The sequence below is a fragment of the Varroa jacobsoni genome, unplaced genomic scaffold (genome assembly GCF_002532875.2).
Source record: "Varroa jacobsoni isolate VJ856 unplaced genomic scaffold, vjacob_1.0 scaffold_689, whole genome shotgun sequence".
Classification (NCBI taxonomy): domain Eukaryota; kingdom Metazoa; phylum Arthropoda; class Arachnida; order Mesostigmata; family Varroidae; genus Varroa; species Varroa jacobsoni.
Window position 1 is genome coordinate 1 of NW_019213591.1, and position 27,003 is coordinate 27,003.

Genomic DNA, 27,003 nt, shown 5'->3' on the forward strand with positions numbered 1-27,003 from the left:
GTGTGTTGTGTGTGTGTGTGTGTGTGTGTGTGTGTGTGTGTGTGTGTGTGTGTGTGTGTGTGTGTGGCTCTGGGTGGGTCTCTTATAGATTACTTAACAATAGAGGTTTTGAAAACAGTTTTTCCATAGTTTCTACGCAAGAAAACCCGCGAAAAGTAGAGTACTCATTATGTAGTACTCGCACTTTTCTTTTGGATAATACTAGATAAACTTGATAAATTTCCCAATAAATGACAAATTATTGTTACAGACTTTTAATCTGCTAGATCAAATAAGTTAATAGGAGATGAACTGTTAAAGCCATATTTCAAATATTATCAACGCATTGCATCTTTTTTATTCCACATCTGCGTACTTACCTGGGGTCTGGAAGTTAAGGGCCACCATTTGGCACCCAGCATTCCAGAAGATCTGCGGCAAAAAGTTGGACGAATCTGCTCTTGTACCCTTCGGGTAGATTCGTGAGAGCTGTCGTTTGTTATAATTTACAAATTCGATAGCTTGTGATTTGAGATAACTGAGTGCTGATGTTTCGGCAAACGAACTCATGCAATGATGCACGTTTTTCTCCTCGGCCACATCGAAGCCCTGAAACTTGACGGGCTGCGCGTAGTTGACCAGTGAGGACAGGAACGGGTGCACGTGTGTCGTGGCGCCGGTGTAGCGATAATGCGCCATCGCCTCTTCGACCGGCAAAGCCTCGGCCTTTTTTTCTGCAGGGGTGATCATCAAGTCATAATCATCGCAATCATGATATCCAAGCAGATGGTGTGGAACAGCGGTGGAATAGCAGCGCCGTCAGAGAAATCCCCGGAGAATAACGTAAAGGCGAAGCAGGACCAAGCAAACAGAACGACAGACAAACGAAACGACAAACCAGATGGGCAAGGCTTAGACGTTAGTACTGGGTCCGGACAAGGCTGTCTCGATATTTTCATAACCCGTCAGTCGGGGCAAGGATACGGACCCAATGTCGACGAGGAAGGATTGTCGCACTTGAGCTCCTGCGTGCCCCGTCACGCAGAAATCTAAGCTGTCATGGTGTATGTGTTCACGTAAAGGAGAGCACAGGTCCAATACCCAAGTATAGCTCGTCAGTATCCACCAATATGATTTTACCACTGTTGGGTTAGTCGCACGTAGGTGTCTACACAGCCTTGCAAAATAAATTTTCTCTAAGTATGTTCTGTCTAGCAAGCGGCGCGCTTTTAGCCAATCGCCCTAAATAATGGGCACGGGGGGCGACAACTGACTTGGCGCACGCATACATCGGAATCGTTAAAGCGTATTTGTAAATCTACAAGTATAGATCACGGCAAAATGATCGGCCTTGCGATTAAAACTAGCAGACTAATCATAATCGTAGTCGGTAATGGTGCGCATGTAAATATGTGTATTTGTCCTGTATATAATGCTCTTCAGGGTTTTTATGCAACGTGAAGTAAGTGGCACCCGATGAATCTAGTTGCTTAGTTAGTGAGCAGTTCTAGAACTTAATGAAGTTACAGTGATGTTTGGACGCACACATAATATGAAACGATTGTAAAAGGACTATCCAATATTAATCACAGATCATTGGATTAAGCACTATCGCTAGAGTGTGCAGTGTGTATTTGCATACAAAGTGTGCAGATACACGCCGTCTTCTCAAGTTTACCTTCAGCTCTAATAAAAAAAAGAATCCATTTGGTAATAGTATACGCCATTAATGAATCAAAGCACATCTCAAAGATGCACGCCATATTTTAGGCACGGCATGTAAGTATTGTACATAGTTGTTAATTCTATTAAAGCCTGCTGGTGTTTTTCTTATTAATAAAATACGGCTGGCCTAAATTGAACGTGCATTACTCAATCATGAAACACCAATTAAATACGTTGATCGGTAGACTTCGAGGGCTCATTGATGTACTTAGATGCCGAAAATATTTTCGTCAGCCTTTAAGGTGGAAATGAGTTACGGAATTAAGATCATCAGGAAAGAGTCTTTAAGAGGTTGATCCAGGAAGTAGGTACGTTGGTACAAAGCAGTAACAGTTCATCAGACGACCACAAAGAGGTTACCTATGTTTCAGGTAAATATAAACGAAATGCAATAACACCAATATACGTCAATAGGCAGCGGACGTATAGTCGGTGTTCCAAAAGGACGATGATGAATCGGTGCGCTAGACAACACGAAATATAATGGTAATATTACACACAGAGTATTGAAGAGTGTTTTTGATCAAATGAAGAGTTTCCTATCTTTTAGCATTAAATAATAAACATTGTAGTAATTGCAACAGCGCAGCAGGCAAATGTCTCAAAAAACGTTCAGCCTCCATCCAGGTAAAAAAATTCACACGCAGGGACTGAAGACCAATACAGGTAAACGCTATAACCTGTGTGGGAACACAGAGGCTTACGCTTCTATCAGCGAAAATTTGCGACCCAGTTTAAGACAACTAGTTAGAAACGAAAATAAACACCATTTATGGAATCAAGAAACAAAAAATTAAAAATGTCCTCCAATTGAAATTAATAAAACTCAAAAACAAATTGCGGAAGCTTTAGGGATCTCGAGAATTTCAGTATATGTTTAGAAAAAGCGGATGTTACGGATCAAATCAAACGTAGAAACTAAGAAATGTATATATGATCATACTGAAAAAATAAATACATCGAGAAAAAAACCGCAAGGAATCAAAACATATATCAGTTACTTTAGAGTTGCTACACATAAGATAAATGCCTAGTGATATTGAGATTTCAACTTGGGCAATTAAGTCAAGTAACATGAAAAACTTTTTTTCCTATAGCAGCCTGCAAATTCACTTAGGAAAAAACACACACGCAAAAACAAAAGTTCATTCGAACTTGAAACATCGACACCCACAGGACTTATACAACACCCACACACATGCTTAATGTTTTCATTCTTTTCCGCAGACGATATCAGATGTCGGCAACGGGGAAACTCAGACAGAATACGCTGGACAGCCGCGCGTCGTCTGATCGTGGTGAGATAAGCGGTAGCAGCAGGAAAATGGCACACGGTCGAAAAGAAAGGCAAAAGGGAAATAGGACGGTGCTTATGATAAAGAGGAGTCAGTCTTAATTAGAACCGGTATCTCGGGGGAGCACAAAGTCATGACTAGTACGAGCAAGTGCGCTAGCTCATATGCCGTACTCAAGGCTAGACATGTATGTACGTTGGATAGATAGTACTGCATATGTAGACGACGCGTTGGTGACGCCTTGTGATGGCAATAGTAGACTAGAATGGGAAGTCAGTATGAAATTGGTACTATAATATTTGTTAGTAAGAAGAAGAGCAGCGACCCGTCCATATTGCGCCAGTGGCCAATGGGGAAACTGGTTATATCAGCTAAAACGGAAAAGACTCAGAAAATAAGTAAGCGACCGGTGAGGCACAAAAATTGTAATGCAACAGAACATCGGTTTCATTGTATTATAATAATGCAATTTTCATTCCTTTCAATTGATGTCGTTCAGTGTCAGATAGATTTCGTGAATATGCCGACTCTGTTTTCTATATTATCTTTACCCTCTTTCGCACCTCTGTCTGGTATTTTTTCTTTTAAAAAATTTCGCTTCTCACTTTTTGTTGATCCTCCTGAGCTGTTGGTGGGCGACCATTGCGTGGTGGGGGCACTCGTTGCCGCGACAGCTGTCGCAGTAGTCGTTGTCGCTTGGATACTGCCTTTGGATAGCGGTATAGCGCCGTTATTTCCCGAATTATTACTGTTATTGTTACTGTTGCTGCCGTTATCAGCAACGCTGTTATTTCTGTTGCTGTTGTTGTTCAGGGGGGCGGGCGAAGGTGCCACGCAACTTGGGGACGTAGCGGATACAGAGCGAATTACGGAGACTTCGCGTAGGGCGTCTGGAGTGCCAGCACCGCTCGCAGCGCCGCCGCCGCCAGCAGCTACGCCACTGTTTGCCGAAGAGACCCCTGAACTAGAGATAGCCGTTGTGGCGGTAGTTGTAGTAGTAGTAGTAGTAGTAGTAGTAGTAGTAGTAGTAGTAGTAGTAGTAGTAGTAGTAGTAGTAGTAGTAGTAGTAGTAGTAGTGGTAGTAGTAGATATAATAGTAGAGCGAACCGTGGCAGCTGATGCAGCTGCGCCGACGCTTGTGGCATTTGTGACGTTTGTCGTACGGGAAGCGGCCGTCGCCAGCGAAGCGATGGGCGAGCCGGGCGCCGCAGTGGCGTCGTCGCCCGTAACTACACCCGAATCTGTATCAGCAGTTGTCATTTTGGCAACGTCATCAATTACTCATTTTTTGTTGATTGCTAATTTTATATATGCATATTGTAATTCCACTCACAAAGGTGAACGTCCTATTTTACATATGTAACTGGTTGGTTACATGATCAAAACAATAGCTACACCGTTATATCGTTTATTGCCTACGGACCAGTCAAAGTCGACAGCGTTGGTATCGAAATTGAAGTCTTCACGCTCTCGTTCGATTCAAGCTCTGTCCCATTTTAAGCGAGTTTGCTATGCACACCTCATATAATTATTTATATATATATATATAATTTTGTTTATTTTAATGCTATATATATATATATATATATATATATATATATATATATATATATATCTATATGTGTATTCTACTCAGCGATAGTTAATGACCTACTAGACAAATCGATTTCGCTGTCTAACGTACCGGTGACGTTGATAGCGTTGGCGTCGTGTTCCTCGGCCTCCCCATCACTTTCTTCATTCTGCAACTGGCCCTTTAACCAAAGGTCCATCTCGCGTCTCTCGTCGTCCGGCCTGAGCCGCTTATTCTTGATAAGGATTTTCCTAAACACAGTCAATAACACACAAATGTGATGGCTTGGTTTGGTCGAACTGCTTTAAATTATCTGAGCTATGAATTGTGAAGATTTCAAAAACATTACCTTGAATCGTTCTGCTGCGGCTCCAATCTAAGTAAAAAAAAAAACGCCCAGCCGTTTAGGGGTGGTTTTAGATCTTCAAGATCAATCGATTAACGATCGCATATTCCTCTGCCACAGGTTCTTCATATGTAAGGTTATCGGGATAGATAGCTGGTGAACTTCATAGCTAGCAGACGCGGCAGAGGAGAGGCTTTTGCGCATTATACCCAGTAGCCATAATTCCAGACATGCGCGAAGATGAAGTCATATCTTCAAGCTACCGCCTTACTACAGTCTATAGAATTTTGCCCAGATTTTTTTTTATCTGTGCAGGCGACCAGCGAGGTCCTTTTTGCTTTTTGTAGGCGTCACCGTATTACTACAATTAGATCAATAGAACTACTTATTGTTAATGACGGCATTAAGTCATACTTGCGCAATACTGTCATACTCGAAGCAATTTGCCCTAAGGCAAACATCGTCTAAAACTGCAATATAGTAGCAAACGCGTATGTCGACGCAACCGATAATAATATTTATCCCACATGTCAAAACCGATAGCGCCTTGGCAAAATGTGAGGTTGAACAGGTAGCCTTGGACGTAAGCATATACTCAATATTTTGGTCGAGCAATGCCTGGACAGGAATGCAGTTTCATCCCTTTCTCTGAAGGGGGCCTGAGACCCCCCCAAGTCCGAAGGTGCTCGCGTCGGCAATATTACACAGAATATTGGAGCGCTGCGGCTTACCTCGAACACACCAAGTTTTCTTGTTCTCCCTATATTTTTGATCAATTTTTCTAGCGTTTCCAGCCTACATAGCCGCACCATTGTTCTTCTAACCATCACAACTTCCAACCCTTCTTTTCTAACAGGGCTAACGCCGAACACCAAGTTAGCAAATACCGGCAGCCGGCACCCGCGCATCAGCTTAAGCTTACCTCGCTTGGAACGACAGGACCAGCAAAGGCGGGGCTCTTACTCTATTTCTTATGTAAAGAATAGATAAAAGAACAATCCCCTGTTTCCAGCCCTCCTCGGTGCACCGTTGCGCAGCGTATTAGATTCGGTTCGTTGTTGGTCGATCCGCTGCGATGCTGGCGCCACTGTATGCTGCCGGCTTCGTGCGTTTACCTGCCAGGTCGCTGGCCTTTTTCCTTGTTTCAGCGTCAGATGGCTTTGGTCGTTCGGCCTCGTTGACAGGGTGCGACGGCACGACGCGCGGGGATTCAGCATGTCGCGGTTAATCTGTGTGCGCCTATGAAACGCATTGTGTCAAAGCTCTGCTCTGTGCCGCTAAGCCGATAGCGGGCTAACGGTACGCGCAGTAGCGTCGGTTGCAACAAAGCAATTCTCGATATCGGAAGGGAGTCCACGAAGGTTTGCTTGACCCCCCTGTCTCGATACTTTTGCATTGGCCGGCCCAAGTACGCGCCCTTCATCCTATTTTTCATTTAATCGCATGTCACTTTGTGGCATTTGTCTTCGAAGCTTGAGGCGGTGGTGAGCGCATGAGTCTAGATGGCGTTGTCGCTGCCATTATCCTTTTGGGTATATAGGGAACAAGTAAAACGACGGAACTGACAAAGAAGCAGAAAAGAAAAACTCGAAGCTTATGTGAATATCCGCTTATTGTAGTTCTATTTGAAGCGGGGAGTGGGAAAAAGCTAATAAGCTGGACGATACGAACGAGGCCCGAAGGTAACGTTGACACTTACGTCGCCCTCGAAAGCTAAGATAGAGGGTAATATGGAGAGCTCAGCTATAGGATGATGAAAATGCAGCGCAACAAGTCGAAGAAAGCTTAACTCCTCAACTATTACTCAACTACTCGTTTTTTTCTACAGAGTAAACATGAAATCATGTCGATGAGAGTTTTTTTTTTTTTTTCATAGTTACTTTATCGGTAGACTCAAGCAGTGTGATGTCTTGTTTCGTTCTTATTGGTCTTAGCCCCCTTCAAATATTTCTGTTGCTTCTAAGATTTGATCCTGGCAAGATTAGCTTAAAAGTTCTGATATATCGCATACAGCGTGACCATTTATTTTTGGTAGAATCTCTTGCTCACTGGTGCTGCTACTTACAAGCCGCCGAATTATAAAATGTCGTGAAATGAAGCTTTCACTGAGTTTATGAAGAAATAGATACTAATCGCAGTTTGATCATTCTCTGTGAACTTATGCGTCTTGTTTACTCTTGCATCATAAACTTATTATAGCGATAATGAGGAAGTGGTTCGACAATCATCAGACCTCGACGAAACAGGCAGGTAGGCCTCACATCGAAGCGGCAACAAGGACATAAGGCGCACGCATGGGTCGAGAATAATGTATCGCTGTTACAAGCGACGTCAATGCACGTCACCTACCAGAGGGACTACAGCTGAACGACCAATAAAATCGTTTGGTTCAAAGAAACTTGATGCGTTTATCTCTATGAATGCGTCAATGTTTATGAGCATTGTATGGAGTTAGCAAAAGTCGCAAATGTAGCGCTGTTGATGAACCAGCTGCGATGTTAATGTCTTAAGGTAGTGACCAATATATTCGTGGGAAAACGAAATAGTCTGTTGTAAAGTACGTTGCAAACCCATCAAATGCCATGAAGGCCTAAAATCAAATGCAATGTTGACTAAGACTTCGCCTTTATCCTCTCCTGACTTTCACCTTTGCATGGTCCTAAATGCTCCTGTGTAGTTCCCCCCAATTCGTTCTCGAGTCCGTCGTATCGCCAGTCGCATTACGGCCCCTTAAAGATTTCGCTGGGATGGCTTTTTTGGGTGGATTCGTCCGAGGTTGAGCAAAGCAACAGGCATACTCACTACCCTATACCGATGTTATTTAAAATATAGTGTTTTACGAGAGGCGAGCTTATGCTTTGCGTGGCCAAATCTGTGGATGAGTCAACTGCTGGCCAACTGGAAATTATATGTAAGAAATAAACAAAGCACGCCAGACGCTTCGTGCCAAAACGCAGACTTAAAGCTAGACGTTGAACGGAAAGCACAAATGAACGAAACAGCATCCTTGGCAATATGAAGGCTTCCGAAATTCACGACTAAGAAGGACCTTTGAAGATTACTACGAGTGTCAGGAGGAGGTTGCCGGCGATATGGGGGCAAAATAATAGCAGGCAACAGCAGACATTCGATGGAAAAGTGGATGAGGTATAGTAAAATGCGTGTTTAGAACGACTATCTACAGGGAGTAAGAAAAGCATGGCAGACTCAAGAGTCACCATGCCACTTAAAAAATAGCAAGGCAACTCTTAGGAAACAAGCATGTAATGTCAATAACAATAATAACAGGCATTCTGTCGATAAACGGAGAACAATAATAGGAATAGTACTTTTGGAGGTCAGCAGGTTTTTCATTGTTTTACTTAGCTTTTTAATATCTTCAAAAAAAAAAATGATACCTCTACCACACGCGCTAGGAACAGAGGAACTTAAAACACTAAGATAAGACGAACTTTATCTTCATATTGGAATTTTTAATAATTAACAACTGAGCAAAGTGAATAATTAACGAAACTAAAAACGGTTCCAATCCAAAGCTATTGTGACTAAAAGTGACCCGAAAATTCTTCCATTGTACTTTATCTCGCATATGTGGCCTCTATCGGCGCCTACTAGAGTGTTTACCAATGTATTTTCTATTACTTAAAAGGACTGAACAACATAAGCAGAATATGGGCTCTTCGAATGCTTTCTTTGCTAAATATAGCATGACCATGCTGTCTTCTGTGGCACATCCACTCTTCGGTATGTAATAGGCAAATAGGCCGTATAAGCGGATTAGGCGAACATGGCTACTTAAAACCACGTCATGTTAATCTAGAAAAACTACACCAATCTACTTTTAGGACTACGACCTCCAACCTCAAGTTTTTTTTTATTTAATTTCAGAAAAGAATGCATCTATGTTAGGGGTGAAGTAAAAGTTAACGAATGATGCCTTCAGTGGTGGCAGCGCACACCCCACTCTCCGCGCGCTCACAATCTTTTCTTTCGAGTGCGTAAATTACAGGTAATCCGCTCTACTGATACACCTTTACCGATTTAGGCACGCGTTCTTTTTCTATACGTCTATCTAGCTATTTATTTTTCTGTCCTTGAGTTACGTTGGAAATACTACCCTTTCTATCCCATATATCCATCCGTTAGAGCCAATACTCTCCGCCTATACGGACCACTTACTCAAACCATTATGATGCGATTCAAACTGTCAACCAGTTTTCTACCCTTAGATCGTTTGCCGCTCCAACCACAAAACCGAGGTGTATGGGCTACATCGCTTTCATTGAAAATGGCGGTTATTTATATTGCAACGAACATTTGGTGCTACACAAGTTGTCACCACCGGTGCTGACACGGTTAAAACAGTACTTGCAATAATAATAGTAGTGGTAGCAGTAGTAAAAGCAGGCTCTGTGTTAGCCTTTTTTTTTTAACTCTAAGGTGACCTTCTTACATATGGTCATCCTATTCGGTCTTTGCGGTCCCAGTAAGACATACGTATACGTAAATTTATGTGAAGGTATGCCCTACAAGTACGAGAGGGTCCGGCAAAGGCATTTCTTTTTAGGGGGATATAGCTGAATTGGGGCGAGAGGTGGGTGGGGACAGGAATACCCAGGAGGAATATCGCGTGGAGTTACAGCTTGCTTCTAGCCCATTACTTCTCTTAGAAGCCGGACGCCCCTTGGCCTTTTTTAGGTTCTGCTTTTTCCTCCTATGAACCTTGAGCTGCTGAAATAGCGTAGGTAAACCTAAGCGAGGCAAGGCTGACGGTAAGATTACGGCGGACTAAGGCGGGCGAACGCCAAGCAAATCGTGCCGCTTGCTTAAGATGGTTGTGCCATACTCCCAATGGCTCGGCTTGAGTCGCTAGTTCGCCTATTGCGTAGTGCCTACAACATGTACTTCGAGAGAAAAAAGCCTAGTACGGTTCGTAAAGCCCAACAGCCTTCTGGACCTTGTTCTTTTCTTTTTTTTTTTTAATAAAAGGTTTTAGCGATACAGTTGACGTACGAACATCACAGTCAGAGCATAATGTCTACCTTATGTGGAATGAGTGCAAAGCTCAGTTACGCTGGTTGGATTTATTCCCGTCGAGAACACAACTCACTAACACTCAGTTTCTCTCTTAAGGCTCACTGCGAATCAGGCCAGGTCAACAGTATTACATGTTGTTGTTAGCAGGAAGTGGCTAGTACCACCGGATAATCAGAATAGGGTCATTCTGATCAAGTTCCCCACTTCCCTAATTTAGTTGACCTTTTTGATGCAAAAGTACGATTCCTCATGCGTCCTCTGAACCCAACAAAGCATCATCTGCAATGTTGCTCAGCCGTAACTTCGTAGAGCCATTCTTTCTCTTTTATGATCTACTTTGCTGAAGTCTCACCCTCCAGCCAACACTCGCGTAATAAAGGGTGTAAATTTCCTCCTATGATCAGTCCCATTTCTCTTGTCATGTGTCTTTCTCTAGTGTAGATAAGCGTCGTACAAGCTGGTATGCTGTATTTTTCATGCTTACGATGCAAAGGAACAGATATTCGATGTAGCTTTACTATTTTCGTAAAGATAGCTGTGGAAAGCTTCGTGATCCGTAAGGATCTACGTCAGGTAGTAAATGAGGTCTCCACCGAGACGGGCAATCTAGGTCTCTATGTTTGGAATGACGACTGTTAGTGCTGCTCCCAGGGGAAAATTAGATATTGTCTTCAATTTTTCTAGCTACATTCTCAAGATTTTACCCTCTGCATAATTCGTCGGATCGTGTAGAGCTTTTCTTTAACTCTCAGGTCATAGAAAATGTGCTCGCTGAACACTATTAAAAGGTTGCGTTTGCGCGAATATTGCAATGAACTTGGATAACCCTAAACACAAGGATTCGGTGGATACTTTTAAGTAGCTTCCTAATCGTGATCTTCGTAGGTTCAGGCGACGTTCAGAGAGGTGCCCTAAAAAGCGCAATCGACTCTACTACTGCCTTTATTGAAAAGCCTCTTTTTCTCTTTTCCATAGTAAATGAACGTTTAGCAGTATTCTAAAAATATCCAAGTATGTTCTAGTCGCCTGTATGACGGTCTACTTAATATGATACATTCTTCTCATTACGTGATCGGGTCGTATGCCCAAATTTCTCGCCGTTTTTACCAGATTCATGTTTTCCTTGTCCAAAGCGAGTTTGAGACACTGATATTTTTGTTACCGACAAGTAGAACAGCTTTTCACTTCGCGGGGGCCAGACATGGCCCGTATTCTTCCATTTACATTAATATATCTCTTAATGTCCGACTTGTTTTTGTTGGAGTTTCCTTTCCGCCCGGGCTTTAACTGTGACAGCGAGGTTATTTGTATAAACAATGATTTCCACTCTGAGGAAAAGATTGCTTAACCTTAGCACTCTATCATATGTAGAATCCACAGAGGAGGACTCAGAATGGACCACTGTAAAACCCCTGTTGTCACAAAAAAGGTGGTTTCAGCGTTGTCTACAGATTCATTACGCAGACAGCCAGAGACAATAGAGATTAGGTACTGGTGAACTTTTTTCCTTCAAATATGAGAGCACTGTCTACCACAGGAGGCTATTAAAAGATTTTAACATCAAGGAGGATTATGAAAATAAGATTTCTTGTTTTAATCGAATTTTCCATCACCTTCTTAGCTCTTCTGAAAACCCAATCGGTTGCTGTCAAGACCGATTTCTATCTTCGGAATCCATGCTGACTCGGATAGAAAACCATGTTCTTCGGCAAAGTTGCTGAGTTTTTTCTCTATTATAGCATTTTTGGTGTGGAAAAAAAGTGTGTGCAAAAGCCATTTAATGAGCACTTTCGCTAGCGTCCATAGCGGGCACATAAGTCTGTAGAAACCCTTACCCTTAGGGATAAATACGGCCTTAGCTTTCTTCGACTCTGGCGGGAAACAGCTTGAATTGAGAGTCTGCGTGACAACTACAGCGACCATGTTAGCAAAGTTCTTCAAAAGAGTTCTTGTAACTACAGCTGGGACCCCATCCGGACCCGGCGTTTTACTCGCTGCGCTTCGTTCCCTTTTTTGCAATACCTCTTCCCCTGTAGCAAGTAATATCTTGTTCAGGGTCCTGGCCTGTAAATATAGTTCAATTAAAAGGCTGTGGAGACAGGAAGAAAAGTCTGTATATCCTCATTTTATCTTCCTTTCTGCGAATATGCTTTTCTTTGCCCACTTTCCCTCGTATGGGCTTAGGAAGACGACTCCATAAATCTCCCCTGATTTCTTGTAAAATTTCTTCAGCAGTTGTTTTTGCTGCCCCTGATTTTTATCTAAGGTCTCGCTTTTTCTTCCTAAAATCTCCAAGAGACTTTCGGAATGACCCTAAGTGATCACCAATTCTCGTATAAACTTCTTCTAGCGCGGTTGCACTCTGCTCGACTCTAAACATACTACTATTAATTTGGTTTTCATTTTTAACTTATCTTATGAGATCTTTTTACTCTGCAAACCTTTAGTAGGAGCCGCTGAAGGTCCTCCTCGCTTCTTCGTATTCTTTTACCCAGAGTTTTATGGTCTCCCTTTTCCTTCCTTTTGCAGGAACGCCAGAGACGTTCTGCTCTTGGGACCTTTGCTTGTTCGTTTGGGATGCACAAAAAACTCTATAGCATTATGATTACTTAGTATTCTCTCCTCTTCAGGCACCCTCCAGCCATCAAGCAGGGATATTTGATCCATCTCACATACCTTGAGGTTTACTAAAGGGGAACTCGCTGACATTCCGGCGATGTTTGGCGTTACCAGGTCTTGCATGGCCATCCACTCTAATAGCTTTCCACTTCTCCTATTTGTTTTACAAGCTTTCGAAATTTCTAATGCCACGTCGAAATCTCCACAAATGACCAGAAGCGCGTCCGTTACTTTAGTCAGCGGCTCTTTTACGTCGCCTAAAATGTTGTTTCTTAGTCTCAACAGGACTCAAGTAGGAAAAGTATATGCAAGCTAGATTTTCGATCTGCGTCTAGGAACACTACTCTACCGTATCGCAAGTCGCTGCAATTCCTGTTCTATTTTTTAAGCATGCTACACCGTCAAGACCCCATGTCATTCGTCGATTGTTCCATAAGCCCATAGTGCTGAGCTTGCTAATAATTCCTTTTTTCGTGCCTATACCATTTGCCTACAAATTTTTCTACGAGATCCTCTCTGTATTTTGAGCTGTTTATAGGAATTGGCAGAGTGGTCCGCCCCATCCTCACTAGCACCAGGAGAATTTGTCCTCACAATGTTTCACGACATCTTAAATAACCTATACCGATGGGTGTCTTAAACGTGATAGCCAGGTTAGAACACCTAAAGGCTTACGGAACGGTAAACGATTCGAGTACCTAGTAAACAATCCGTCCCATGCGCGATTTGTCTTCTGCTAGGATTCATTTTCTCACTGCAGAATTTGTGAGCAGGACCACGTCTGATTAGTTCATTAACAACAAAATACTCTTTGTTTACCTTAGAGTCCTTTGCAGAGGTTTTCTCTTCAATGATTTTAACAAAAACTTGAGATGGTTCCGCGCATGTTTCTTTTGCATCGATCCACATGTTTTCGTGGAATCTAAACCCTGTGATATTAGTTTCGTATTGCAGCAGATCTACATCCCGCTGAAACTTGTTTAAAATATCTGCAAACGGTGTGTTTTCGTCAGTATTGCTCAGTACTATAGAGTTCGAAGCTGTGTCTCCTTTCAGTCTGTTGAACTGGGTGGAAGGTTTAAATTGCTTCTTTGATCTGTGTCTCTGACAATCAGCACCCGCAGAGGATTATCACGACGTACGTCAACTTTCGACCATCTTATGACTGTGTAAGCGTTTTCAGACCACTTTCGATCTTAAGAAAAGTGTTTACGTTCGCTTCTTCAACCGTTAGACATTTTACTAGGAAGCTCCGCCTTCAAAAGTTCGGCTATTTCCGTGTCCTGGCGCGGAAAATAATTTCGAAATAGGCATATTCGGTCCTCCAGACCACGTGTGCGATTTAAAGCAGAGGCCGTTTGCTGAAAAGCTTTAGGTCACATGACTGCAAGGCAAAAAAGGAAGGCTATTTAGGGACGATACTTTTAATTGCTCCAATCCCTCTATGCAGTGCTGATAGTAGGTAAGGCAGTAATCTATAGATATATCCAACTGCACTTCATGTTAGGTTTAAGACTTGGCTCGGAATTCTTGCACGCTTACCACCGCAACGATCACGACGGTGGAAATGATTGAAGTTGCGGAAGAATCACCAATCGCTATTTTCCTTCTAAGGCACTCAGACCAAACAAGCAGCTAAAATTCTACCCATACTGAGAGCCTACGTCAACCAGGGTCATTCTTCGCAAAATCGAAACCGGATATTGGCCCAGCGGGCTCGCTAAGACAGAACAGACTAAACCGATGCGACGAAAGCGGGTAGGAGTTGCGCTGTGGACGCTATTGTTGTAACGTTCCTATCATCGTCCTTGCGCACAACGAGAACGACGTTAAAAGCCCTGAAAATGGGAAAACAGAGAAAAATAGAGAAAAAAAACGAACGAGAAGGACAGCCTAGGTCGAGAAAAAACACGAGAAAACACGCCAAATGAAAGCGCCTGCCGCCAAGGCGATCCTTTCATCTAACGACAGTAATTCCTCAGCCTTTTGCGGGCTACGAAGAACCTTTGAAAACGGACCCAGGGAGTTAGCCCTGATTGTATCATGCGGTGCCGGCTCCGATGGGGCTGGCTGAAGCGGGTCAGCGGATGGTTCAATGGAAAAAAGAGACGACAGTGGGGTCATAGGAGTGGTGGGAAAGGGGAAATGGACTTGCCCGAAGATCTATAGCCACTGTGACTGTAAACGCAAAAAGGAGAGAGAAAATGTCATTGTCATTCTGCTTTCATCTTGATTTAATTATTCTACTTCTCAAAGTGAAAAAAATGGACGAAACGATAGTAGATATTCAACGTTGTGGTTCTACTTAGGTTTCTTTATTCAGTCATATCTGTCTAAATAAGCGGCAAGCTATTTCTAGGAATTAAACTTAGTCTCGCTAGAGTTATTATTATTACATATATCCTTGTAATTACTACGTTTAGCTAATGATGAACATTAGGACGTTATTAGAACTTTTGGTATTAGAAAAAAAGTTTGAAATAACGCGCCGTGTTTAGATGAATGTATATACATTGGTACCATTTGAAGCTGTTCCTAGCAATCGGAGTGCCTTCTAGCAGCCGGCAGTTCTGAGCTATTACAGACATAATAATGGAATTTGTCCAACTAACACAAATGTGGCATTGTTCTTCGTGTTGTTTACATACGGTTATTTTTGGTCTGTCGTGTTTACATTGGCAGTATTAATACGTTAGAGAAAAGTATGCCGGGTCTTTTTTCTAGAATCAGTCATTAACGGAGCTATTTAAAATGTCATGCCGTTCGTTGTAAGTTCTATATTAAAGTTGTGGCAGAATATAACCAAGCCGACGAAACTCAGTAGTCTACCAGTTATTGATTGAGTCCAGGTAGGCCATTCGATGCTTGCTTTTCGCAGAATACGAAGAATCATTCTCAAATCAATGTTTGTCCTGTGAAAAGGCTGTGACCTTTCTCTTGCAAGTCTGTCCGCAATGAATACGACGTAAATTCACTTTGTTTATTTAATGTTAATTGATTATGCTATGTTACCACTCATTTGCGTCTTTGGGTAGATAGGAGCTAGATTTTAAAGGGACTTCTATTGGAGTTAAAGAGCCACAGCTGAAGCAAGTGTGAGGTAGCGTAGGACGCATTAGCTAAACAGCCCTTCCGTTCGTCGTTCATTGAAATTGTTCGTCTAAAGCGGAGGAACCATGCAGAAGTAGTACGAAGCACCGATCCTATAGGTTGCATAAAAGCGATAATTTAATGTAATTGGACCAGGCTTTCATAATGTATCCATTTACGATTACTACAGATTGGTTGAAAAAACCCAAAAGCGTGCTTTGACGGTCCGGAGACGAACTTTTATTTGCCCTCTCGGCACTATAGTAGTACTTCTAATGTTATAATAGGTAGTTCGTGGGCAACTGCCCACACTTGGATTTCTTATGCACATCGGCTTACCTAAATATAAAAAAAAAAAAAATATAATACCTTTGTATAAAAGCTTTCCATCGAGAAATATTAGATACAACAATTTCGTTGCTTCGTAAAGTATGATGTACATTTATTTCGGATGTGATAAGGTTGTTCTTTCTGCTATAGTCTTTGCGTATATATATATATTTCGAGAATTCATTCAGAAAACAAAACATCTTTTCCAGACAGGTTTCTGCCGACTCCCACGATAACTATGCGCAATAAGTCGCATTTAGTCGTTGTTTAGCAAAAATATCAACGAAAAGGCAGCGTAATGGCAGGCGAGCCAACTATTTCACGTTTTTTTTTTCTGACCAGTACAATTTAAAGGATAAGTTCAGGTTGGCCTAGCTGAACGGTAGTTCCGACGCATCGTATAGTGTTGCCGCCCGTTGGCTGCCAGCGTCGTAGCCACCTTGAGCAATAGTTTTGGTTACAGCTACTGCCCCACTTTCCCGACAAGCCTTTTCCTTTAAGTCCTGAACAGGTGAGCCTGCAAAAGGATAGAAGATACGGTGGAAGAAAAAGACGTGGTTCGCGGGTATAGGGCGATGTTGAGCTTGATATTCATGACCTCAGTGCGGTGCTCTTCCAGCATCGCTTATCATGTTTGTAGCAGACGACTGCGCTAGATTGTGATGCTGTAGTAGCAATAGCAGACAACAACTACTCTGGTATTCACTCTGTGTAGAATAGATGGTGTTTCTTTTCTAATAGCTGCGGCTGCTGACTGGGTAGAAGACGCCGTATGGGAATAAAGAAGGACCTTGGGGACGCTGGAACGACATGACGAAGGTTTTGAATCGAAAGAGAGAACGCTGCATCTCCTATTGCTGCGTGCTGGGTCTGACGATAGTGCAAAGTTATGATTTTGAAACTGTGGCTGTTCGCCGGCTTGCCGCTAGCTGTTTTCTACAACACCCGTATCCGGGTGAGGACTCTATACTAAGGGAAAGCGGAGGAGGCGTTGAGGCTCACTAGCCCGATTGCACCGCAACGTTCAAGCTAACGCTCAGAGATTCAAAGTAGCTGCATCACTTGAAGAATATATGCGACTGAAAACCACTCCATTGAACTGTGTCAGATTCCGGTGCCGACCATCTAGCCGACGTTTTTTCGGTTGCTAAAGCAGAAACGCGTGCTTGACAGATACATATAGGCGTACGCGTTCTCCGTATAGACGACGGTATCCTTTTACAGTAAACACAAATAACGTTAATGATACTCTTTTTCCTCAGTGCAGTTCTACACCATCGGGTAGAAAGAACTATTGCATAGGTGCAGAGATGATGAGCCCCAACCCCCGAGAATGATATTGCAAAAACATAACTTGGACGGAGGTTTTGTCGATGATACAAAGAATCTCGGGTTTACATTGTGTCGACCTTTCATCGAAGTATTAGTTTTCACTGCTTTCATATTAAGTAAAATAGCGCACCAAAGTAAATGGTCATGCAGAGATAATTCTCGACCGTGACCTATAATGAAGTAAGCCTGCATTATTTTCAGACGGCAGAAGTTGAAGGGTCAGCGGTTCTTGCTGCTGTTCGTATAAATTGGCTTAAACCATGATACTCAATATAGCCTAACAGAATGGCTTTGAAAGGTCACTAAGATTTCCATCCAGTGAATTAAGGATCACTTGGAATTACTGATGTCATACAAGAGCTTTGATAAAATAAACATTGTGGTGTGTGTACGAATGCTCCTGGAAAAAATTTCATCTCTGCAGACAGAATCTCAAGACATGTTGCAGTACGAAAGAGGAGCGCTAAATTGTATTTGTTGTAAATCAGTCCATTGTTCTTTTCGACTGGTAAGGGAAACCGACCATGAAAGTACCAATAACATAACTAGGATCACCAACGTCATTATTTGATAAGAAAGTTTTTACCCATTAACTATATCACTATTTTCTCGAAATTAATCAGCAGAAAGCTCCCAGTTACCAGATAATAATAGAACAGTTCTTGATATACACACAGAAGACTTGCGCTGTGTTTTTGGCTTTAATCTGCGCGTTTTTCTTCGTTCTTCTACGATCATTGTTAATTGCCTAGATTTGCCTTTGTGTTTTCATATTTTGGCTTCAATGAGCTTATGGGTCGCACGTTATCACTGGTGTGGGACCACGAAGAATTAAGGAGTTTACTGGCCAAGCTTTGCATCCACAAGGAGCCCACGCGTCCAAGCGACGTTGAGCACGCGGGAGCAAAGCAATAGGAGAAAGCAGGACGCTAGAATCGCCACCCCGTAGTCGATGTTGTCGAGAACAAACTGAAAACCATACAGCTCCGAACTTCCTAGAGTCCTTGTGCCAACTCTTTGTCGCGTTGCAGACAGAAAAGAAAAGACGGCAAACGGTATGCGAGCGCAAACGAGCAATTTTCCAAAAACGTCCTATTGTTGTTTTTCCTGTTTAGATTATTCCTATTATTAACTGTGTCCATAACCTCACGGGGCCCGGGTAAAGTTAAACAGCTAGGTAGAGCGAAAACTTACTGCTTCACACCAACATCTTCTGCCAGCAAAAAAAAGGCAATGAAGACTGTGCCCCAGACAAGTCCTTTAAAACTAAGTCGTTATTCGATATGTTACCATCGACAAGCTCCGTGGCGCAGACCGCAAATCATCTGGGGCTCAGGTGAATTGCGAGCAACAATAAAACTTACAAAAGTTACAGAGTTTATCTCGAAAAAAGGAAGCATTAAATGCTATTGGTACACGTTGTCGTTGTTATGTCCTAAAGCGTACAGGCAGACGTATTCTGCCAAAACGAACAAGTGTGGTACACGTCAGTGTCTTTGGAAGAGGCAACGAAGAACAAGAAGATCAGGAAGAACGCGGTTGATGCAGACAAAAGAACGAAATGAAGGTTGAACGAGAGGAAAAGGTAGAAAAAAACTACGATTGCCCTGTGGCTAGCAAGCCGCCTCTACTTGTATCATCCCTTTCTGTTCCTGCCCCAGTCGCGTATACGACCATCGATACGACGAGGTCACGGTACAGGAGAGTTGTTGTAAATTGGTGTTCGCTGGCCAATAATTGAAAATGTGAACTTAACGTACCAATAAAAATGAGACCGCTGCGGGTCAAGTAATATTGTTCAGTCAGTCAAATCGTTGTTCAAACAGAGGATTACAATGTAATAAACAAATCATCATTTCTTCGGGGTAGTGTAGATAAGGAAGTTTACGATAACTTATGTCGCCTGGTGTTTCCTCTATGACTTTAAATGTTTTAGGTGATATGCACGTAGCAGGGAAGTGTCTCACAGAGATCCTCTTCTCGCAATTACAGGAATCACACTTTTGCTTTGCTGGCACATTCATTAGCCTCTGATAGGTTTAAGCTCTAAAGGTGCCTGGTAAACTGTTACATGGTGACAAAGTGTTTTCTTTTTTTGTCAACTAATCACCGGTGGTTCATCTTCAAGCCATTTCTGCATGTTATCGCTAAATAATTTTCACGTGACCGTATCGAGAGAAAGATGAAAGTAAAAGTGTGTCTAGTATTTCTTCTTTTCTCCCCAATGTCGATACACACGGATATCAGTAGAGCTGCGGCAAAGGGTACGCTTAGCGACTGCGTGCTAATCGTCTAGCAAACCTTCCTATATAGTGCAGCGTACAATTCAGTTAACATTGCTTGATGCTTAAAGGTGCACAGAAAAAATGTCTCGGTTATCAACTACGTAACTATAATGTAAAGTACCGTGTGATCCAGCTCCTCCACTTTGTCGTAAGCTTCCACGTCATAGGACTATGTGATTTTTTTTTGTTAACAAAAAACCGTTAGGATTTTATTTTTGTTCGGCAGAAAAACAGCGACATTTGAACCTGACAACGGGTTGTTTTATATGTAATGGCGAAATTACGGTACATATTTGTATAGGTCTGCTCACTGACAATTTGCTCACACAGACAAGCGGATTGGTACGTGTTCCGTGACGATCTCGTTCGTGGTTTACTGCGCGGACATTTATAGAAGGGATAAATTTTAGCACGGTAACACGATGGATATATCGTCGTGCATTGGCTGGCCGGGCTTGAGCTAACAACGCAGGCATGGACGCCAAACAAGGTCGACCTATAACGTCTTACGCCGATCATAATGAAATTCATGAAATTCAAGTGAGTAGAGAAGTGACATACCTAGATCGCGCTTTAATGGCAATAAAACTGCCGCATGAAGCTGCCGCGTTCGCTGTTGCTGGACAAAAATAGGAGGTTCTCTAGTCAACGCAGATATTGTTACGGATCTGAATATTTTATATCGTACCCTCATCGTAGATAAGTAGTACATCGGGGCAATTAAATGCCTATGAACGTGCTTGTCTTAATCAATTAGTTTTTAGTGTTTCTTTAACAAAACATTGATGATCAATGAAGGGTTATAGTGATCGGTAAAGATACCACATACAAAATGCCGTTCACATACAGTCAATCTTATGGGACAATTAAAAATTCATTGCCCCATAAGTGAATCATAAGCGGTATGCGTATGTACCTCATCAAAGGCTAGAAATAATAACGTATAGATAGGAAAGCGTATAAAGTTTTCTTTTTGTTAAATATGCGTTGAATAGAAGTACAAGGGTCACCCACTATAGAAATGCAGCTGTCATGTATCATAGGGCGACCATAGAGCAGTGTTATGCAGTCTCGAACAATGTGCCTTGCTGACCTTGATTTCATTCTGAAAGGTCTTGGCCAACTCGATCAATTAACTTCCGCACGGCGCGAGTACCTGTGTGCAGATGTAGTGCAATGTATGGGTACTGCTATCCGTAGCGGTACAACAAAAACGACTTCAATTTTTTTCCGTTTGGTACTTAGCCAACTTTACGTACTGATTTGCGTCGACCGATCAAGACACATGGATTAAACGCGCAGGATGCCCTGAACAGCGGTATTTGATGCGACCCATCGTTACGCTACACGGCAATGTCTATATACGCCATGGATTATGCGTCAAATGCATTTTAATATCGAACGTAAGTCGTGCGGGCTGGAACTTTTCTCTAATTATTCTGTAGTTTTCAAGGACCCTAACACCATAGAGTTATTGTAGCTTAGCCGTACGTAAAAATTGCCATAGTAACGCAACATAGTAATTCATACTTATATAGTAGTGTTCGTTTGTACTGGCTTCCTAGAAGACTTTCTGGGTGTTATCGGCGGCCAACTTTACATCAATATCAATCCAATATAATTTGCGTCCACTCTTATAATTTGTTCTGAGTGTCCTTTTTGACCTGAAAAAAAATGCCAAGAAGTGAAGTGGCACTCAAAGGCTATCACATTAATAACTCTGCGTGAAAGATTGCATTTCGTAGACGTTTTTCCGCTTGCTGGCGGCTTAATTTGCGGACAACTGACCTTTTCAAATCGTTAGGGCTCGGAAGCGGCGCTCCAGGCACGAGTGGGTGTGTCGGCAGGGGCTCAGTAAGCAACAGGTCACCGAAAATGTCGTAGCAGTACTTAGCTAACTTGTACTGTTGTCGTTTGGAACAGTGATTTTCGAACGACAGAATCACTGGATAGTCGCTAGTCACGAAGGCGCAGTCCCGGATCGCGTAGATTACATCTGTACCGTTAGATGGAACGACACAAAGCGAGATTAGGCTAGATTTTGTACTGGTACACAGGATACAAACACGCATAGCAGATCTGATGCCATTGTGCTACCGGTAACAAAACAAACGCGTAAACTCGATCAGTTAATAGTAAGGACAATGCGAATGGAAAGCTTCTCGATGATCCTGTAAATGTCAGTTTTAATACGTAAGCCTGTGGGTTCGATGGAAATACCACAAGTGAAACAACCGTTATAGAGCTGTCCTAGGATCATCTGCCCAGAATAGCTATGTTGTAAATAGGTCGGGGACGTTTGTTATTCAATACAACTGTTCAGTCTAGAATTCTTTGAATAAATATTATATTCAATGGCTTTTACAGTTACAGTTACCCTTAAACAGGATGTCGGTGCACATGGCCTTGCCATGGGTGATAATTGGTTCAGCATCTTCGCCTTTTCCGTCCCAGCAGTCTAATTCGACACATCGACATCCAGCTATTAACACCTGGGAAATATATGATACAGGTGGTTATTGACTGGCACAGGTTTTTTTAATGGCTGCAAGGGATATACAAATCAGCAAACGAATTGTTTATTTCGAGGATCAATCGTCACGTAGTTCTTGTAATGTCCCGAAACACTCAGTGCTCGCAGTTTGGCCTTTCGGAATAGCTTTATAACTAGATGAAATAGAGAAGAACTTGACGCGGCATCGTTTATTTATTCAAATCAAACGCTGAACCGTATTACAAATATCTATGACAGCCGTCTGTGAAAGTCCATCATTAACACTGGCCTTATTTCCGACAACATTTTGTTCCTTTTTCTCTAGGCACGTTATATTTTACTGCCTATACACTTGCTACTTACTATGTTGTCATTAAATTAATTTATTTACGTTGAATTAATTAATTTATTGAAGTTTTACGAAACGTTGACGATAAAATTCAACGTGAAAATATCGAACGATACAGTTTTACGGTGCGGTTAGCTAATATTTTCGCAACGAACCCCTTTTAAAATCAATTCTTCCTATAATTCGACCATTCTGCCTACAGGTTGACGCTCTTGATCGACACCTTTTAGAGCTATTTGTCCGCATGTACCAACGATATGAAACAACGTTGCTGACTAGAGCATTTGCTGTCAGACTTTGTCAGAACTGATACTGTTCGCGGCGATTTGCTGCGAAAAGCAGACTTATACACGCAAACGTTAGACGAGATCGACTGAGGTCTCGTCGCGTTCGGCGCTGGGCTTGTTTAACAATAACAATACTTCTACATTACAATAATGCTTTTGTTAAGTTTCACGCGTATTACCTTTTATTGCGCGGCTTTTTCAGATCCTATGCTTCTTAATATAATACTCCGTTTTTGCTTGAAAGAATGACAAAGTAACCTCGAAGAATAAAAAACATCTAATTATAGCCAACATGGAGGAAATTATGCAATCAAATACATTTCAGCATAACTTGTGCACAAAAAATTAGGGCGATTTTCTACCTTTAGACAAGAAAAGTTTATATACAAATACATCGTAAATAAACTAGGTTATATTTCTAAGGTTTTCAGTTTTTCAGTCGAACTAGGTGTTCCGATAAATTCATTTGAAAGCTTTTGACGTTAAGCTTCAAAGGCCCTGCATCATGAGAAAGATTAAAAAAAAATCCTAATCTCATTATGCAGTCAACTTCATAATTGAATTAGCCAATAATATCCTGCGGCTGTCTTTTTTTGTCTGAAATCAGACTGCGGTCCGTTTCCGAGTAGCAGTGGTAAAATATCCATGCCCCTTTGAACGAATGGATACGGGATAAACCTAACCGACCGACCCTTGTCTGCTTCTGTCTGCCTCTAATTTTTGGTCAAATCTTTGGCATGAGCACGTCAGTGTCATACCATCGTCTGGCGCAGGCCATCAGACGCGCTGGCTGCGCAGCCTAACGATACGCGTCTCTTAATTGGGTACATGCAACGTATATCACTAGAGTCTAAAACTAATCTCGACCTCAGAAGGACGCCCTCTATCTTTCTTATATGGCAAATGTTGACAATGAGATTATATACCTCCCTGTAATGTAATCCAGATCGAAAATAGAACCCAACGCGGTTACGATAGTTAACCCCAGGTCACTGCTGTCTGTAAAATAGGAGATGCCCAAGTATGACAGCTCTGCGACCGCTACTTTTGAAACGCTGCAATGTGTTATCATATATTCGTATGTAACATGTAGCACAGAGTTTGCTGTCGCAAGTTTTTCAAGTGAATAGTATCTGTCCTCTTTCCGTATTCTGAGAATAGGAAAAGCCCATGACGAATTCATGGCCTTTGGCGACCACGTTAATGCTGCTTGATGCCGTCTGCTGGTCTACTATCAATCAAAATATTCTCTCTGGGTGTCTGTAACCCGTATATTACTCTAACAGCACTTCTATGGTTGCTAGAAGTGCTACCCTATTTGGTTGTCTTAGTTTAGTTCGAGCTAGTACCACTGCAAGATTCATCGACGTTTGTCATCTGTGTGGCACATAATCTAACGGCATATATTTACTCGGCCGTGTAGAAGCTTGTACCGCATGAACAACATTGAGTCGAACGTACTCTGTATATACATACGCAAACATCGATGTGATCCGCCATTTGGACATACGTCTAGCAACGAGCAACGCTTATGTCGTAGCTATATATGTATATGTATCGGGATATCGTCCGTTCTACCCATTTGCAAGGGACGATGGCTATTCGGTCCTATTCAATCCAGCCTGGACGACCAAAGCGGCAAGCGACGTGCGTCCATCGTCACCAAAAGATTACCTGTGTTGGATGTTTCCTACATGAAAACTAATGCCATCCATCCCTCACCAGCTTACCATCGAATTGTGCTCGCATTATTTGTGCCATACTGCTCAGATATATGTCTCGGAGCTTCATGCTATCCAAAACTGCACGTTTTTATTTTCCTGCCTGGTCAGTGTCTCATGTTCCACTCTCCAGCTCAAGAAGCTCTGCCAGCCAGCGTCTTTCATCCTAATACTACCATATAGTACGCCCACGTATTCAGCACGCTACTCCCACTCGCCGTTCTGCGGTACAATCCATCTCACGTGTTCTAATAAGCGGCTCGCATAATACACGACGATTAGCGAAAACACTTATTCGTGTGCCTCAATGCTGCCGGAGACGCGGCGGCTGTGAATCAAGCAGTGGCAAGAAGGACCCAGACGTCCAACAGTTTTTTTCCCTCGATATATCGCCACTCCGCTGCCGCTATTGGTGGCCGGCGACGACAGCGATCGAACGACAGGGACGAGCCCGAACTACAGGACTGGACAAGCCGAGGGCTCAGGAAGTATCTCACATACATTCAAACATATGGCTGCCGTAGTCGTGCTTATCACATCCTCCCGTCATTGGCTGCTCCTATCGCTCTTCGCTCTTTATACGGCAGCTAACGATTACTTTTTTCGCTTTCCTTATACAAATAGCAAATGAGACCTTTATCAAACAATAAGCTGAGTTAGCACGCAGCGCGGGCTATAGCAAGGTGTCCGCTTCTTTTGTAGCGTCTGCGGGCCGCCAAGACTGCCAGCAAGTGCCATACGTTCTTCTAGTATGCTCCGACCGTAAGGAGCTTTCGTTGCGAGCACATATGCTACCTAGGACAGATCGAAACGTGGAGTTACGCAATGCTACTCTCCAGTGGGTGGAATGTTGTGTTAAGGCTTAGAATTAAGATACAGTAAAGAAGCAAACAAGATTGAAGACGGGGAAATTCGGTTGGGTATGTGTTTAACACGGTAAGGGACATCTTTCGAAACGGGGCAGAGCACGGACAAGTGCGGGAGGTATTGGTTAGAAGACGATTACTAGGGTCACTGCGACGCCGACAGGTCTTTATCTGGGAATCCTATACAGCCGTACTAATCACGACCACTGTGGCGTGCTACAGCAGCTCTGTCCTATTAGCGTATGAAGGCATCTGTCCTACTGTGCAAGAATACCCTGACTCAGTAGTTTTCCTCCTACATTAACACAGTACGGGCGAAGTATCGCGGGACATCGAATACGCATCGACGTAAAGAAAAAAAGATGATATAAGTAAATCACACTCGTGTGTCTGTGTTAATGCATTTCCTTTCCTTAATTCAAACTGTTCGGAAGGTACGAATAAATCTTACCGTTCATGACTCGCTTTTTCAGTCGTAATCAAGCAATGAACTTGATAAAATAATTTTAGGTATACTAAGTAACCAAGGTAATCGAGTGGAATAAAACCTTGAATTAATTTAGATAGTGTAGCATCGATAGGACCGGGGTGAAAAAAATAACCAGATCAATAAGAAATGTATTAGTAAACCATGTCCATGTAAGTTGTTACTTGCAAAATCATATATGTATAACACGGACCATTTTGTACGACAAGATCACACAAAAAACTTCGAAAACATGTCTGTCAAATTTCAACGTTGTCAGAACAACGATTTCAAGTTCTGCAAAGTCAGTAATCTTACTTTATAGCATTTCATAATAGAATTAAGTTACAAATGTGCATTTAAGCAAAAGATAAGTAAACTTTTCTATAGTTTCTGGCCGAAAGCATAGACGTGGACCACCTCTCGACCACTTTTGACCGCCACGATTTGGATATCCAAGATATCAAGGATAATTACGATGGGTACAGTACAGAGTATAGACAAGCAAAAGCAGACGTTGAATGGTCTCCGTTCAATGGCGATTGATGCATCACAATCGCAATCTGTAGAAACAGAGGAACTTCAAAAGTGCCCAACCTAGTCATCTCAGCCAATGGCGTCGCTTATAATTTTCATAACAGGCCGTTTGTGTTCAGCGTTAAGGTCGCTACGTCAAGTTATCAGGCTTTCATGTTAACCATTCTAGCGCGAGTTTTATTGAAACAGAGACAGATTCAAGATCTGTTAGATTAATCTATTAAATAGGACAACCTATATTGTAAACGCAATCACTTGATAATGACAGGAGGACATAAAGCTGTCTACCTTTAATATCAGAGGTTGGCCAAATTCTTAAATCTCGTTTAAGATATAGTATAAATAAGGTCATGAAAGGAGGCCAAGTCACCTAAGGCCTGCTTCCTTTGTCGTTTCACGTCGTGTTTTCGAGAAGACTTTGCAGCTAGGTCGTCGAAGGCTTCATTGTTGTTAATAAATTAGAGGAAGATCTAGCCACGCGGAATAAACAACCGACTCTCGAAATAACTCGTGGCTTAGGTGAGATTTAGGCCACTTAAAAGGGGACAAACAGATACAACCATAGCAGACGCTCCGCCTAAGGCCAATGCGCGTTTGAAGACTTAACTTTTATCGTGCCTTCTCTGGCCGATTTTTTTTTGTTAAACATTTATAACGGATTGGAGCTTGTAT

General features: G+C 42.3%; 1 protein-coding gene across 5 annotated transcripts in view; it reads right to left on the reverse strand.

Annotated features, from left to right (window-relative positions):
* Positions 1–321: 321 nt before the first annotated feature.
* LOC111262666 (1-phosphatidylinositol 4,5-bisphosphate phosphodiesterase beta-4) overlaps positions 322–27,003 on the reverse strand; it is a 139,988-nt gene continuing 113,306 nt past the window's right edge. For all 5 annotated transcript variants that reach the window (XM_022837079.2, XM_086969271.1, XM_086969269.1 and 2 more), the window contains 5 exons: positions 21,989–22,103; positions 21,400–21,607; positions 4,684–4,823; positions 3,605–4,240; positions 322–713 (listed from right to left, as the gene is read on the reverse strand). In XM_022837079.2, coding sequence (XP_022692814.2) covers positions 337–713; positions 3,605–4,240; positions 4,684–4,823; positions 21,400–21,607; positions 21,989–22,103 — 1,476 coding nt within the window. In that variant the 3' untranslated portion in view covers positions 322–336. The remainder of the gene's footprint in view (positions 714–3,604; positions 4,241–4,683; positions 4,824–21,399; positions 21,608–21,988; positions 22,104–27,003) is intronic.